The 13,241-nt window shown below is 38.8% G+C and overlaps 1 protein-coding gene across 11 annotated transcripts in view; it reads left to right on the top strand.

Annotated features, from left to right (window-relative positions):
* The window catches only part of LDB3 (LIM domain binding 3), a 111,497-nt gene that overhangs the window by 56,480 nt on the left and 41,776 nt on the right, over window positions 1-13,241 (top strand). For 7 of the 11 annotated variants that reach the window (XM_032117126.1, XM_032117125.1, XM_032117122.1 and 4 more), the window contains exons 5-6: window positions 10,453-10,622; window positions 11,594-11,630. In XM_032117126.1, the coding sequence (XP_031973017.1) occupies window positions 10,453-10,622; window positions 11,594-11,630 (207 nt within the window). Of the gene's footprint in view, window positions 1-1,518; window positions 1,542-4,891; window positions 5,096-10,452; window positions 10,623-11,593; window positions 11,631-13,241 lie in introns of all 11 variants that reach the window. The other 4 variants (XM_032117124.1, XM_032117121.1, XM_032117129.1 and 1 more) reach the window with 1 other exon arrangement.

The following is a 13,241-nucleotide window of genomic DNA, read 5'->3' as shown; positions in this document are numbered from 1 at the left end:
CTGATGTGCTTACAGGCTGCAGCTTGTTCCTAATATATCTCTACCAGTTCCTGTAAGAGACTGATATATTTGGCTTAATGTAGGGTTTATAGAGCTAGATTATTTTCAAATCTGAGAGTTTGACCAATAGCTGCAGAGGATGATCTGTGATGGCTTTGCTATGGAAATGCAGAAGTGCAAAGTCTTTACGGCAGCTTTGGCTCATTAGAGTGCTTTTGATCATGAAAAAGGCTGTTGGATGAGCCAAGGCTAAAGGATCATATGTTGGAAGAAGCAGTAATATCAAAGGTTCTGCAAGGAAAAAGCAGGAGGAGCCAAATCCACTTGGAATGTCACTCTTAACAGTGTAACTTTGCTGTCCAGTATTTTGTATCCATCCCAGATACAGAAATGTCACAGTAGCAAGCTGGAAGGCTCAGTGCCCACTTCTGTCAACAGCATTCCATGCAGCCAAGTAAGAAGAAAAGTTTATTAGCTGACCCTGCATCTCTCCCTCTTTATTTTGCACAAAATGTGATTAATTAGTCTTCAACCAAGAAAAGAACAGAATGTGGGTATTCTAAGCTTTGAAAAAAAAAAAAGTTAAAATAAACATCATAGCCCATTACTGCGATTTGTGCAACCATCATAAAGAGTTATTAGGAAGACCACCCTAGTCCAGGCTGAGCCCACTCTGTTCTGCACTCCCAGCTTTAGCCTGTGTTATGCTGCTTTGGAATTACTGTGCAAGCATCATCACTGGTTTATGCAGAGGTGCAGGAATGGAGCATGAACATACCTTTTTTCCCTACTGTATACATACCAAATGGAATGAAATATCCTGCTGTGGATATCCCAGAAAGCATGTAATGCACGGCTTGCTTCGTTTCACGTGGAATAAATTAGGAATGACTATTCCAAAGTTAATTGGCTTACACCCCTTTTGGCATAATGTAGGTACAGTCATATATAGGCCAATACTTTGTTATATACAAAGGCATTTTCCTTAGTTTTAGATTTAAACATTTACCAGTATATTCTTTGGATCTTCTCCAGCATGTAAAAGACTTAAAAATCAATCTTGCAAAACCAGCTCTGAGGGTGGCCTGAGGAGAACAGACTTCGTCCCTGAATATTCAGTATCTAAGAGAAAAATGTAGTCTCTACCACTCATTTGCTATTTTCAGATGAGAACATACTCTGCAAATCCTCCTTTCTTCTCTCTGCTCCCCCCTCCCTACACTTTGGTAGTAGTACTTTTAAGGATGCACAGCAATAAAATCATGTTCAAGGGTCAGCCAAAATGCCATGGTACCCCACTAAGTCCTAGTGGATCAACTATAATCCCTGCATTTTTTCCTTTCTTAATCATGTTGGGGTTTTTAGGCATACATTTACCTTTTGTTCTTATTTGTAGATGGTCTGAAAAGAGCTGTAGTAATCTTTTGTAAATATCTTTTGCCCTTTGCAGTCTACAAAGTGTTGACTTTTTCTGTGTGGTTGGTTTTGATGTTGTTTGTTCTCTTTCTCTTCTTCTAGGTCATAACCAACACCGCTGCCAAGTTAGTATCACCTCTGTGTAGTGCCAGATATTTGTGTGACACTGTGTGTGTGAAGATGTGTTTTCTGGGGTAGCATGATCCCCTGCATTCCTGCTGTGCCTGCTTGCAAGTGCAAGTACTTTTTTAAACATCTGCTTGGTGTGGCAGGTGCCCTGCGCTGCCCCTGCTGTCCAGCAGTGCTCCCGCTTGGCATTTCTTGGTGATGCTCTAATGCTGTGAATGGAGCTGCCACCTGAGCCTGCTCAGTTCTTCTAAAAGCTTTCAGGTGGTTTTGCTTCTACTGGCAGGTTTTTCTTTAAGTTATCTTCATGCCTTCCGAGTTTGGTGAGCATTATCTGAGCCTTTTTTGGTGTGTTATTAGTAAAGTACTTTCAGCTTCAATGTTAAATTAATTTCCAAAGTCTGCTAAAATTTAAATTTAGGTTGGAGTAAGATATTGGTACAGAAAAAAATATACAAAGTGATTTACCTTGATAAATCTATTGCCCAAAAAAGATATAACTATTGATATGAAAATGTGATTGGTCTGCTTTATTTAGGAGAGTTCAGAGAGTCCTCAGTTTTGACCTTTAGTTTTTCTAAGGGCAGAGGATTGTCTCTAAACTCTCGCTTTTTGCCTCTGACCTGAGTGTTGTCGATAAATTGCTGGAGACTGGGTTAAATTGAATATAAAATAAATAATTCTAATAGTTAAATGTCAAATTTAAACTGACAGTACAAAGTTAGAAGTAGTGGAATACATGAAGTAATATTTAGTGCATATAATTTACAGTGATCTGGCATTCTCTGTTGGTTTCAATGAGGTGTGGGTGTGATGATGTAAATCCTTTGGAGTGAAAAACCCTAGCCAATTTACATTAATTATTCTGACAGGATTGTCTTAGAAAGCAGAAGTTACTTTATAGGGGTGTTTGTAATCTTACTTGCTTTGGGATTTATTTTTCCTAATCCTTTTCTAGCTTGGGAGAAAGATCCCATTCATTTGCAGAGCTGCAGCCTTACCTCTGCCACTTGTCCTAGAGCCCAGCACCCCTTACAAGCACTAATATCTTCTGTTTGCTTCCAGAGTTAGAAAAAGAACTCATCAGTTGGAAATCTGTACTTTTTTTCTGTTATTTTTATGGTAATCTTGTTAACTTCAGTGGAAGTTTTGCCTTGGTGTGTGTAATGTGACTAAAACCTCTTGAAAGACATCACTAAAACTGTTTAAAGATCACAAGTGAAAGCCCAAATGACTCCTGCTGCTACCATGAGGGAAGTTTAGGCTGTTCTAACATTAGTAGCTTTGATTTCTGTAACTGACTGTGGAAACCAATTGCTTAAAACATTATTCTTTAAAGGTGGCATATTTAACCTCTGTCTTTTCATTCACACAGTCTTCTCAGATCTTGGCTTTACAATCTCTTCAGTGCTTTCAACAGTGTGAAAGAAAGAGAACACTAAATTCAAGATCTTGAGGACCTGTGTTTGTAATTACCATGTGATTGTTTAGGCTATTACAAAGAAAAGAGATATTGTTGTTGAAGTCAGGCATGTGCATGCTCAGTACAGCGACCTGCATGTCTCTGCACATCACCCCTCAACAGATGATGTCAGTGTAATTATAGAATTGTCAGAGTTGATGAATAGTTAAAGAAGATGTATTTTAAATGTGAGAATGTCTTGGTAAAAAGACAGTTTTCACTTTTTGAGTGCATAATGCAGTTTCCAGTTCCCTCCCTTAAAATGTTGACATGTGCAACTGAAGGCTGTGGCTGTAATGCAATGTGTGCACCTGTGTGTCTCTGGTCCTTGAGCATGTGGCTGTCAATGTTCTATCAAGGATTTGCAATGATATTTGACTGTCTCTCTCTGTCCATCTTCAGTCAGGGCATCCCACCAAACAAAAGGCTGAAAACATAGTGGAATCCCCTGGCTGCCTTCAGAGGTGGCACAGCACGTGTGATAATCTCCAGAAAATTAAGTCAGATTGCTACCAGCCTTACTTGATTTTACTTTTTCGTCCATGCTGGGATGAGGGTTCAGTTTTAACTCTCACCCTCTGGGGCTGCCCATGGCAAACAGGCACACTGTTGTTTGTGTAAAGAGGAAAACTTACTAATAGCCAATAAACTTACAGTTTAATGTCTTAAACTGAAAAGGAAAAGTGTTCCAATCAAATGGGATTAAATTTTTCAGCATGTCTTCTGCACGGGGAAATATATCCACTTCTAGCTTTTGGGTTCAGTTCTAAATGAAACATTTATGAAATATCTGTTATTTCACAAAGGAAAGAATTCCCAGTTTTGTCCAGTTTGGTGAGGGTATGGAATCTCTCCTCCTGGCATCCTTCTGCTGCTGGCAGGACAAGAACAGCAGACTAGAGATTCACCTGATCTCCCATAGGTTGAAGAAGAGCAGCTACCTCAGCTGAGGTTTAGCTTGTTCATTGGAACTCAGGGCACTGCTCAGTCCTAGCTCTAGGACTATGTACAGCTCAGCCCTACAAGAAAACCAGCTGCTCTTTGGTTGCAGTCTGACATGAAACTGATTCATTCTGGTGTCATTCATTCACTTGCTTTTGGGGCTTAGTCAGCTATAAAATCTTTCCTCTTAAATGGAGTCACTGGAAACTAAGGCAACAACTCTTCCAACTGCAGTTGTCCAGTTGGTTGCAATGTAAGATATTTTGATCTGGAACTGAGCATTGATCATGCCATAGCAGCACTTGGGGCTGGCCATACAGAGATTTTGGGAAGATTTAGTCTTTGTGAGGAAAGCCTTGCAGATTAAAAGGCGCAAGTATTAAATTTCACTGTGATTAATAACCCAGACAGAAAGTACCGAAACCTTCCAAGTAATAGACGACCTGATATCTGTTCACTCCACTGCACTTTCTAGACCTTTGTAAGACCTTTCTGAAAACATGAATGGATGAAGGAAAAAAAGTGGGAATTCTCTGCACTGTGTATGTACGTCCCATGGGCATGCATATATAGAAACATGTGCATGTTTGTATACACTTAGATGTATACGTGCACGTAACAACAGAATTTTAGTATATGTAAGTATCACACAAAATACTTAAGGATTTTTTGTGATATTTTAATACAGTGACAGCTATTTCACCTTTTTTTTCATTTGTATACATCATGAGCCAACCCAAAAATGACATCCATTAGCACAGCCATCTTTTTGCTGTGGCTTGGTGCTTATGTTGTTGGCTCTTCTCTGATGAGAACCTTTGCTGGTGAGATGCCATGAACAGATGTGCACACTCCTCTCTTGGTGGTGCTTCCCTCACTTAACTTCACGCCTCTCTCCTTTCTTCCCCTCCCTTCCCCGTGGAACCTCACCCTTGCATAACCCAGCACGGACTTCACGGAGCGTTTCAACCCCAATGTCCTGAAGGACTCTGCCCTGTCTACACACAAACCCATTGAGGTGAAGGGCCTTGGCGGCAAGGCTACCATAATTCACGCGCAGTATAACACCCCGATCAGCATGTATTCCCAGGATGCTATCATGGATGCAATTGCAGGCCAGGCACAAGCGCAGGGTGGAGAATTTGCTGGGTAAGGTTATTTCCTTCTGTGGAATGCTCTTTCTCTGCATGATACTTGTAACATCCCTACCTGCATGACACATTTGCTCTTCTTGGACTCCTTCTTTTTTCCTGGGGTATAGTACACACATCCTAGATGGTGTTCGAAAGCACTTCCATGTTTTGAAGTTAAAAGGATGGATCAGTAGAAAATCATAGCATGGTTTGTTGTTGGAAGGGACCTTAAAGATCATCTAGTTCCAGTCCCCCTGCCATGGTCAGGGATACCTTAATTTAACCTAGCTTTTTTGGTATTCCTCCTAGAACTGGTAAGCCCCACAAAAATACCTCTAGTGCTCTGTATATGATATCGGATGGGTTTTCATTTTTGATGACTGTGATTTATGATAGCCACTATTATCTGCATAGCTCAGAAAGGACAAAAAAGGGGGATGGAATTTTTATTGATACCTGAAGAATGCAAAATATTTATTTAGCACTGGCTACTGGTTTACTTTTCAGAACAGAGTGTTTTGCTGTATTTTTCCTTTCCCTAGTTTACATACAGTACATGTGTTTTACACATACCCTTTGGACTATGGCAAAATCCACTCTTTGATAACTCTGCTTTTCCAATGCATGTTTCTGGACATCTTACCTGATTAACTTATCTAGAGTTGTAATAACTTTACTGAAATTATATATGCAATAAATGTAGCAAGGTTTCTCTCTTACCATGTGTGCTTCTACCCAAAATAGAACTTGCCTTCCTTTGATATGACACCAATGTACAGGTATAGCAAGACACTTTAACGTAGTTTCTTTTCCATATGTTAGCTGCAGGCTTACTCAAAATGAGGATGATTTATGTATTTGCTTGTGCTCCCTTTTACTGGCCATTTTTCTCTTTTTTTATAATTATTTTTCTTTACCTCTAACTTTTTGCATCAATATTGTTGCTCATCACAGCTCTCCCTCATGATGGATCACAAGCAACACCTTTAGTTGGCTTTGGCCATGACTCAGTGAATCTCCACAGGTGTTGAGTAGACTCATATTTCCAATTAGTGAAGTACAAAGAAGTTCATTTGTGTTCTTTGTAAGGGTTCACATCCTTCATAAGTGTGGATTATATGAGACATTTTATGATACATTAGCACTTTCTTGAAATGCTGTAGCATTACATGATACAAATAGTAATGTTTTAAAAAAATACCTATTTAAATTATCAGATGATTATAAAGTTAATGCTGAATATGTGGATCCTTTTCATTTTATGTTTTCTTCAGTTTCCTCTAATATTCTGAACTTCAATTTGCAGTGGAAACCAAGATGTTTTTTAGCTTGCTTAATCGATCAAGTCTGAGATAAGATTATGCTTAATGCAGAAGTATTTGTATGAGAATTTTTTAATATAAAAGCAGACCAAATTGTGTGCTGATTCATTTTGTCTCAATTATCAGCCTATAATTTGGTCTTGGTTCTTAATTAATCATCTTAGTCCTTTTCATTTGTGCACAAGTGTCTGTAGGATGGTAAGGACACTCAGACTGCACATCTAAAGGGCAGACAGCATCTGGAAACAGTTTACTTGCTTTATCAGTGATGGACAGGCTTAAGATAAGAATTCGTTTTTCTAGTTTGACCATTTGAAATCAGTGATGATGTAACTTCATGAGATCAGAGTCAGGCTCTTGTCACTGAGAAAATAAGCCACTCTTAATGGATCACCATGGAAAACATCAAGGGAAGAGCATAATTTTTTATACAGTGGTTACTCAGACTCCATGCTGAAACTTAAAGATAGAAAATTTTGAATGCCCTGATTTTATATCTTTTCCTATTCTATGGTTTTGGTTTTTTTTAATTGCTCGTACTAAACCAAGAACCAAGAGTGAGTTGGCTGCAGTAAAACCATTTGGACAGTGCATTTTGAGTACATTTCTGTCAAACCACTTCTAAATTCCATTATGCAGTTCTAGCCAAATTTACAAGTCGCATAAAGACATAAATCTAGCACCTTTATCAGGAATAAGATCTGACAGTTAAAGTAGGAGAATCAATAATGTGATAGTACAAACTAAGGTCTTGTGTGTCCTCTACAATAAGTGAACTTCGCTGGCTATTTACCGGTCTACATGAACTTGTTTGTTGGGATTTGGGGTTTTTACCTCTTAGAGCTTTTTTAAAATAGCTGGAATCAGTGTAATATCTGATGTCAGAATATTTTGTTGTATGTCTACAGGGGTAGAAGACTGCAGTGTTCCTAAGTTTCTACTTAATAGCTACTTAATTTAAATCTGGATAATGACTCCAGGGAGTTATTCACGTAGTAAACCATAGTTTATAATGAACTCTAAAAAATAAAATTCCATTGCTGCTTATTCAGAGAGGTTTGACTGTCTTTAAAGCTTGTTTTGATGTTAAGAATGTGTGACTTAAATGATGATGAAAAAAAGGAAAATCATTTTTATTGACTCCTACTAGAATACCTTAAGGTCTAGAATGAAAACCTCCAACAGCTCTAACCCATTTGGGAAGAGGGTTTTTTTTTTTCAGTAGCATCAATTTAAAGTAATATGCTTAAAGATGCATGATATTTCTGCACATCCACACCCAGATGGAAAGAAATTGAATTACAGAGAGGTATAATAGAGGTATTAACATAGTTATGTGCATCTTTAGGCTGTCTGTAAGAATCAACTGTCACATTTAGGTTTATGAAATGCTCATAATCAGTGGTGCACTATATTTTACACTTCTATGTTGAATGGCTCATATGTCCTAGTTACTCATCCACAATATAATTATGATTTAAAAAAAAGAAAAAAGCCTGCTGAATTAAAGACAGAGTTGGAAATACTCCAATGCATTGCATTAATTTAGTTCAATTTATATGAGCATGTTTCACTCTGCTGGGGAGGTTAATTCACCAAGCTCCATTTCCTGCCTTAATCATCTACCATACGGATATTAATATGTCATATTAATGCCACACATTGCTACTGTGAAATTTGTGGTCCAGCCTCCAGCTCCAGTTTTTTAACAATGCTTGAGTTAATGGCATATCTATACATAAACCTTTAAACTGCTTTTTTGTATATTGGTCATGATATAAAAAGAAAGCATTTCAGCTAGAGGATTTAAAGAGAGGAATTTGAACTTTCTGGGGCATGCACACAGCTGTTGCCACAGTGGTCCATGGTTGAAATCAGCAGCACTGTCTATCCCTATCCAGTGGTTTATTATCCACTCTACAGCTGGGAAATTTCCTATCACATACAGCAGGTTTTTAAACTTCAGCAAGATTAAAAAGTCATCGTGGGGATACGACATTAAATGTTGGCCCAAATCAGGCAGTCACCTATGGCAGTCATACAGGGCCAGGTTCTGGACATGAAGCACCCTGAAGCACCTCTGTGGACTTGAAAACAGGGTCATCTTTTGGGGAGCATTAACATGACAGAATAGCATAGCCAAGTGTCAGAAGCAGCAGCAGAAAAGTCCTGAGGGTGTTACTGACTTACTGTTGGTATTACAGAGAATCTCTTTTCCATGCAAAGACTTCTTTGCAGAAGGCAGAACTCACTACTGCAATTTCTTTCCTGCCTCAGCAAGCCCTTCAGCCATATGTGATGGGCCAGAAGAGGAGGACTACTGCTTTCTCTCCACTCTTCCATCTGAAGAAGGCTATGTCCATTGTTGCATACAGGAGCAACACTAATGGAAGCCACTGATGGCACAGCCTTCCCAAAATAAACAAGTCTGCATTCTGCCTTCTGTACCTGCTAGTGTTTGCATATTGTAAAGATTGTGGTCTAGGAAACATGAGCTAAAATAGGAGCTGGAAAATGCTGCTTCCTCCTACAGGCCATCTTTCACACTTGAGAGACTTTTTTACATAACTTGTATATTTTGTGGCAGAGCTTAAACTGAAGATTCAAGGTTTTTTTCTAAATTTACCTTTCAAAGCTGAGTTCCACCCCATAGCTGATTGTGCTGAAACACACAAAAAAACTTGACTGTGGTTTGTACTTCAGTGGCTCCTCAAGAAAGTGAGAAGTTTGCATATATGAGGGTTATGAAGAACATAAATATATGCTATTATGTGTAAATCCATCAAACCAGTGTATATTAGTGCTGAAGGAGTGTGTCAGCTGGGAAATACTGATATTTAAAGCACTACCTGGTACACATTTTTCATCACACTGTATGCTATTGCTGTATGTAGAATGTCAGACATACTTCCTAGCTTTTTCTTGACTCCTCTCAGGCTTTCAAATCACAGACCCAACTTCTTTGTAGATTTTCTCTGCACAGTGGTATCTCAGAGAGCACTTACTTCGAGCCCGAACCAAGGTAGAAACTGTTGGACCAAGTGGCCCTTAACTTTTAACAGAAATGTTTCTCAGTTCTCATGAAGTTGAGCTTGCTGCTTGCAAAGGTCTTTATGGAATAGCATAAAGCTGTTACAATAAATGACTTGCTTCAAAAATAGACCTTGTATTTAGGGCAACCATGGAGCCAAGTTGCTCCAAGCACACATCATCCCCTCAGTGTATATTTCTGCAGCTCTGTTAATAGTTAATTTTAATTCTGCTATGCAGAAGTTATTTTCACTGGGGGGAAAAAAAAAAAGCTATTGAGTTACTAAGCCTGTTTCTAGTCTACATCATAAATAAAAGAGAGGTTACCTCACTTGTGCTACAGACCTGTGTAGCTTTGATTTTAGGTGTGCACACTGGGTATGTCACTTTGCAAGATGATTAAGCATGTTTTAAGTCCCTGAGATACATTCTGTCATTAAAGATTTCAGATACTACTTATATGTGCAAGTCTTGGGTACAAGTCTAGACTTCTTGTGCTTCACATATTTAGTAGACAATGAATCCAGACTATGGCAGATGGAAGTTTAATTCAGTTTGAAAAAGAATCATGTCTAGAAAAAGCTGTAAAAACCTACTACATTATTTTTATAATGAAATACGGGGTTTGTTTCTAATTGCAACCTTAAGGTACTGGCCCAACACTGTAATTTAAAGACATAACATAGAACAGTACCAATATGAAGTCATTTTTACAAGAAATAATATGGAATAAAAATTGTCAGAGAAATAAATGTTTTTGCCTGGCCTACTCTCCTTTATCACTACAGATTATTCTAACCACTGTAAGCTTGTGTGCCTGCACTGGCTGAGGAATCATGAACAGGTATTTCCAAGCAGATTTGAATGATAACAGGCCCTTTCAGAGATAGAATGAGCCATAACATGAAATTGATCCATGTATCTTTTTAAGAAGTGATCATTTCAAAGCCATGTTGGGGATGGCTGGGCGAGAAACTGAGACCAGAGAGCTGCTTCCAACGTTTCCCTTTCTGAATTGCAGTGCCCTCCCTATTAAGGATACTCACGTGGACAGTGCCTCTCCGGTGTATCAGGCTGTGCTTAAAACTCAGAACAAGCCTGAGGATGAGAGCGAGGACTGGAGCCGCCGCTCTGCCAACCTGCAGTCCAAGTCCTTTCGTATCCTTGCCCAGATGACTGGAACTGAGTACAGTAAGTTGAATGACAAAACCTCCCCCTCATCCTGATTTTAGATTCATGTTTTTCCTTGCTGCCCTGGTATTGGCCACTGATACTCAGGGAAGACTCATGTCCAGGCTCATGTAGTTGTCAGCAAGGGTGAAGATCCTGGATGTAACTTGAGGGAATTCAGAAATCAAAGTGAGCAATCTCACCTTAACGCTTTATGAAGAAAATTCTTTGATCTGCCAGAGGTCTCACCATAAAAGTATAATAGATCGTACAGTAAACGAGCATTTGGGACCCCATAGTTATTCCTACTTACAAATCAAGTCTCTGCAGTACAGTCTTTGGGTTTCCTACAGCCTAGACATACAGAGCTGTCCATTCTTTAGACAAAAATGATAAACACGTAACAGTCATTTGTACAGTAACACTTATAGAAGTGACTTCTGGAGGTCAAAAAAACCCATGGATCACCATTTGTATGGAATCTATGGCTCTATCAGCCCTGTATGTCTAAACGTAGATCTGACACGAATGTCACGCAGCTGTAACTTTGTTGCTTGTTGCCTATGGAAATGTTGTTATGGTTACCTGGTATTAACCTCACAGGTGGTTTCTGATGTAGAGAGAAGGAAGGTCAGGGCCTTTTCCTGCATCGGGGGAAATACTGAGTATTTCCTCCCCCATTAATCTGCTGCTGCTGTCTCTCCTGCTTTGTACAAAACAGCAGGACCTCTCTGTAGAATCATTGCCTACAGCTGTGAAACATTGCTAGTAATGAATGGGAAAGTTGTTGTAATAGCTACTTTCCTGCTGACGTCCTCCTTCCTGTCCCTAGGGAACCGCTCCTCTTCATGATGTTCTTACAAATTCCACTGCTGCAAAGTCAACATGAATGCACCTTTAGATATGCTTTTGATATGTTTCTAAAGAATTTATAATACCATAAAGCCAATTCATTTCTTTCTGGTTTTTAACTGAAACATTTTTTTCTACAGTGCAAGATCCAGATGAAGAAGCCCTGAGGAGGTCAAGGTAGGCAACTCCCTGTGAAAAATACAGCTTTATCCTTCCTTATAACCCAATAATGTTTTAAAGTGGCATTAATATGAACTTTCTTTATTATATTTTTGTCCTAAATTATTCTAATACATTTACTTAAAAAATCACTAAAATTAAAACGCTGATATTGAGAGGCATTTGAATGAGAAGGATAACAAATTAGCATGCTTTTAGGAAAAACAGTGCAAATTTCCTGATGTGTGTGATCAAATCTGAAAGCTCTCTGCTCATGCAACTTTCCTGTACTTTTCTGGATGTGTGAATGTGATGAGTTCCAAGCCCTGTGTAACTACTTGACTGTGTAAGTGGATAAAAATATATAATGTTGTGATGGCACTGAAATTTGTGAGCAATTTATTTGGATGACCCTCTGACTGACATTTGATTTTCCTTAAATGATACAGTAAAGGAATTGTTTCCATACATACCCATAATCATTAGCTTATGTTTTGTTTGGAATAAATATGACCTAAATTTGTAGAATATGGAAGCACAGGACTGCTTTTGCTAATGGATAAATGTATTTGTTTCATGGGATGAATCAAAAAACGTTGAAAAAGTGGATATGTTCAGAGATATAATATGGAATTAAAGATTTATCATCATCCTGCATAGCCAGGAAACAGATGTATTAAAGATTCTTATTGAGCTTAAAAACTGCAGTTGAATCAGGAGCATCCTGCATGCAAGCCTTACTTTCTGTTTGCATACTTCAAATCCCTGTTTCACATTAGCTGCTCTAGGCCGCAGGCTGGGTTTGTGATGTGTTTGGTACTCAATCCACCTCCTCTTCTTTTTCTGTTTTTTTTTTTTTTACTGCCATGTGGCTTCTTTAAAGGTTCTGAGCTTTTGATCACAGTGCAGGTTACAAATGTTGAATCAGTGAGAAAGATACCTGCTATCTTCCCTGTGAGAATACAAGAATGCTTTCAGTTGGTGTCTGCTATAAACCTTCCCCTGCAGTTCACCCAAGTTCATGGCTGGGTGTCCGAACATCAGGCTTGACGTTACAGCCCTCAGGGATTTATTTTTTCCCTCAAATGTGCAAGCCTAATTCTCATTACATGTATTGTGCATTATCTGTTTTGATGTAATAGCACACATCCAAATCCTTATTATGATGGGATTTAAAGCAGTGTGCTGAACTTAACAGTGCCACATTCATATCTGAGGGTAATATGTTGTTTTTAAGAAATAATCTCTCTAGGTGTAGTCTGTGGCTTTGGAAAATAAAAAATAGTGGAAACTTTACATGGTATATGTTGACAATAATTATCTGGTAACACATCAACACATGTAAATTGCACAATCTAGCCAGTGGAACTTCAAGCACATGACTGTGTACACTGTGCTTTTCACATTTTCTTTAGGTATCACTGTGTTATCCTTTTCTTTCCCAAGGACAGTGCTGGTTATGTTTAGGCACATCTGAACAGGTTTAAGGTATGCATCGATAGTAGAGGCATAAGGGAGCATATATAGGTGCTTACACAGGGACAGTGCAACTGGTGTGAGCTCTGGTGCCAGGAATGAAGTGGGGTCTCCTTCCTACCCCACTGACAGTGCTGGCACCATCTGGGTGCT

Source organism: Corvus moneduloides, chromosome 8 (assembly GCF_009650955.1).
Source record: "Corvus moneduloides isolate bCorMon1 chromosome 8, bCorMon1.pri, whole genome shotgun sequence".
Lineage (NCBI taxonomy): Eukaryota > Metazoa > Chordata > Aves > Passeriformes > Corvidae > Corvus > Corvus moneduloides.
Note: the sequence above shows the minus strand (reverse complement) of the source record. Positions and strands in the feature narration are given on the sequence as shown.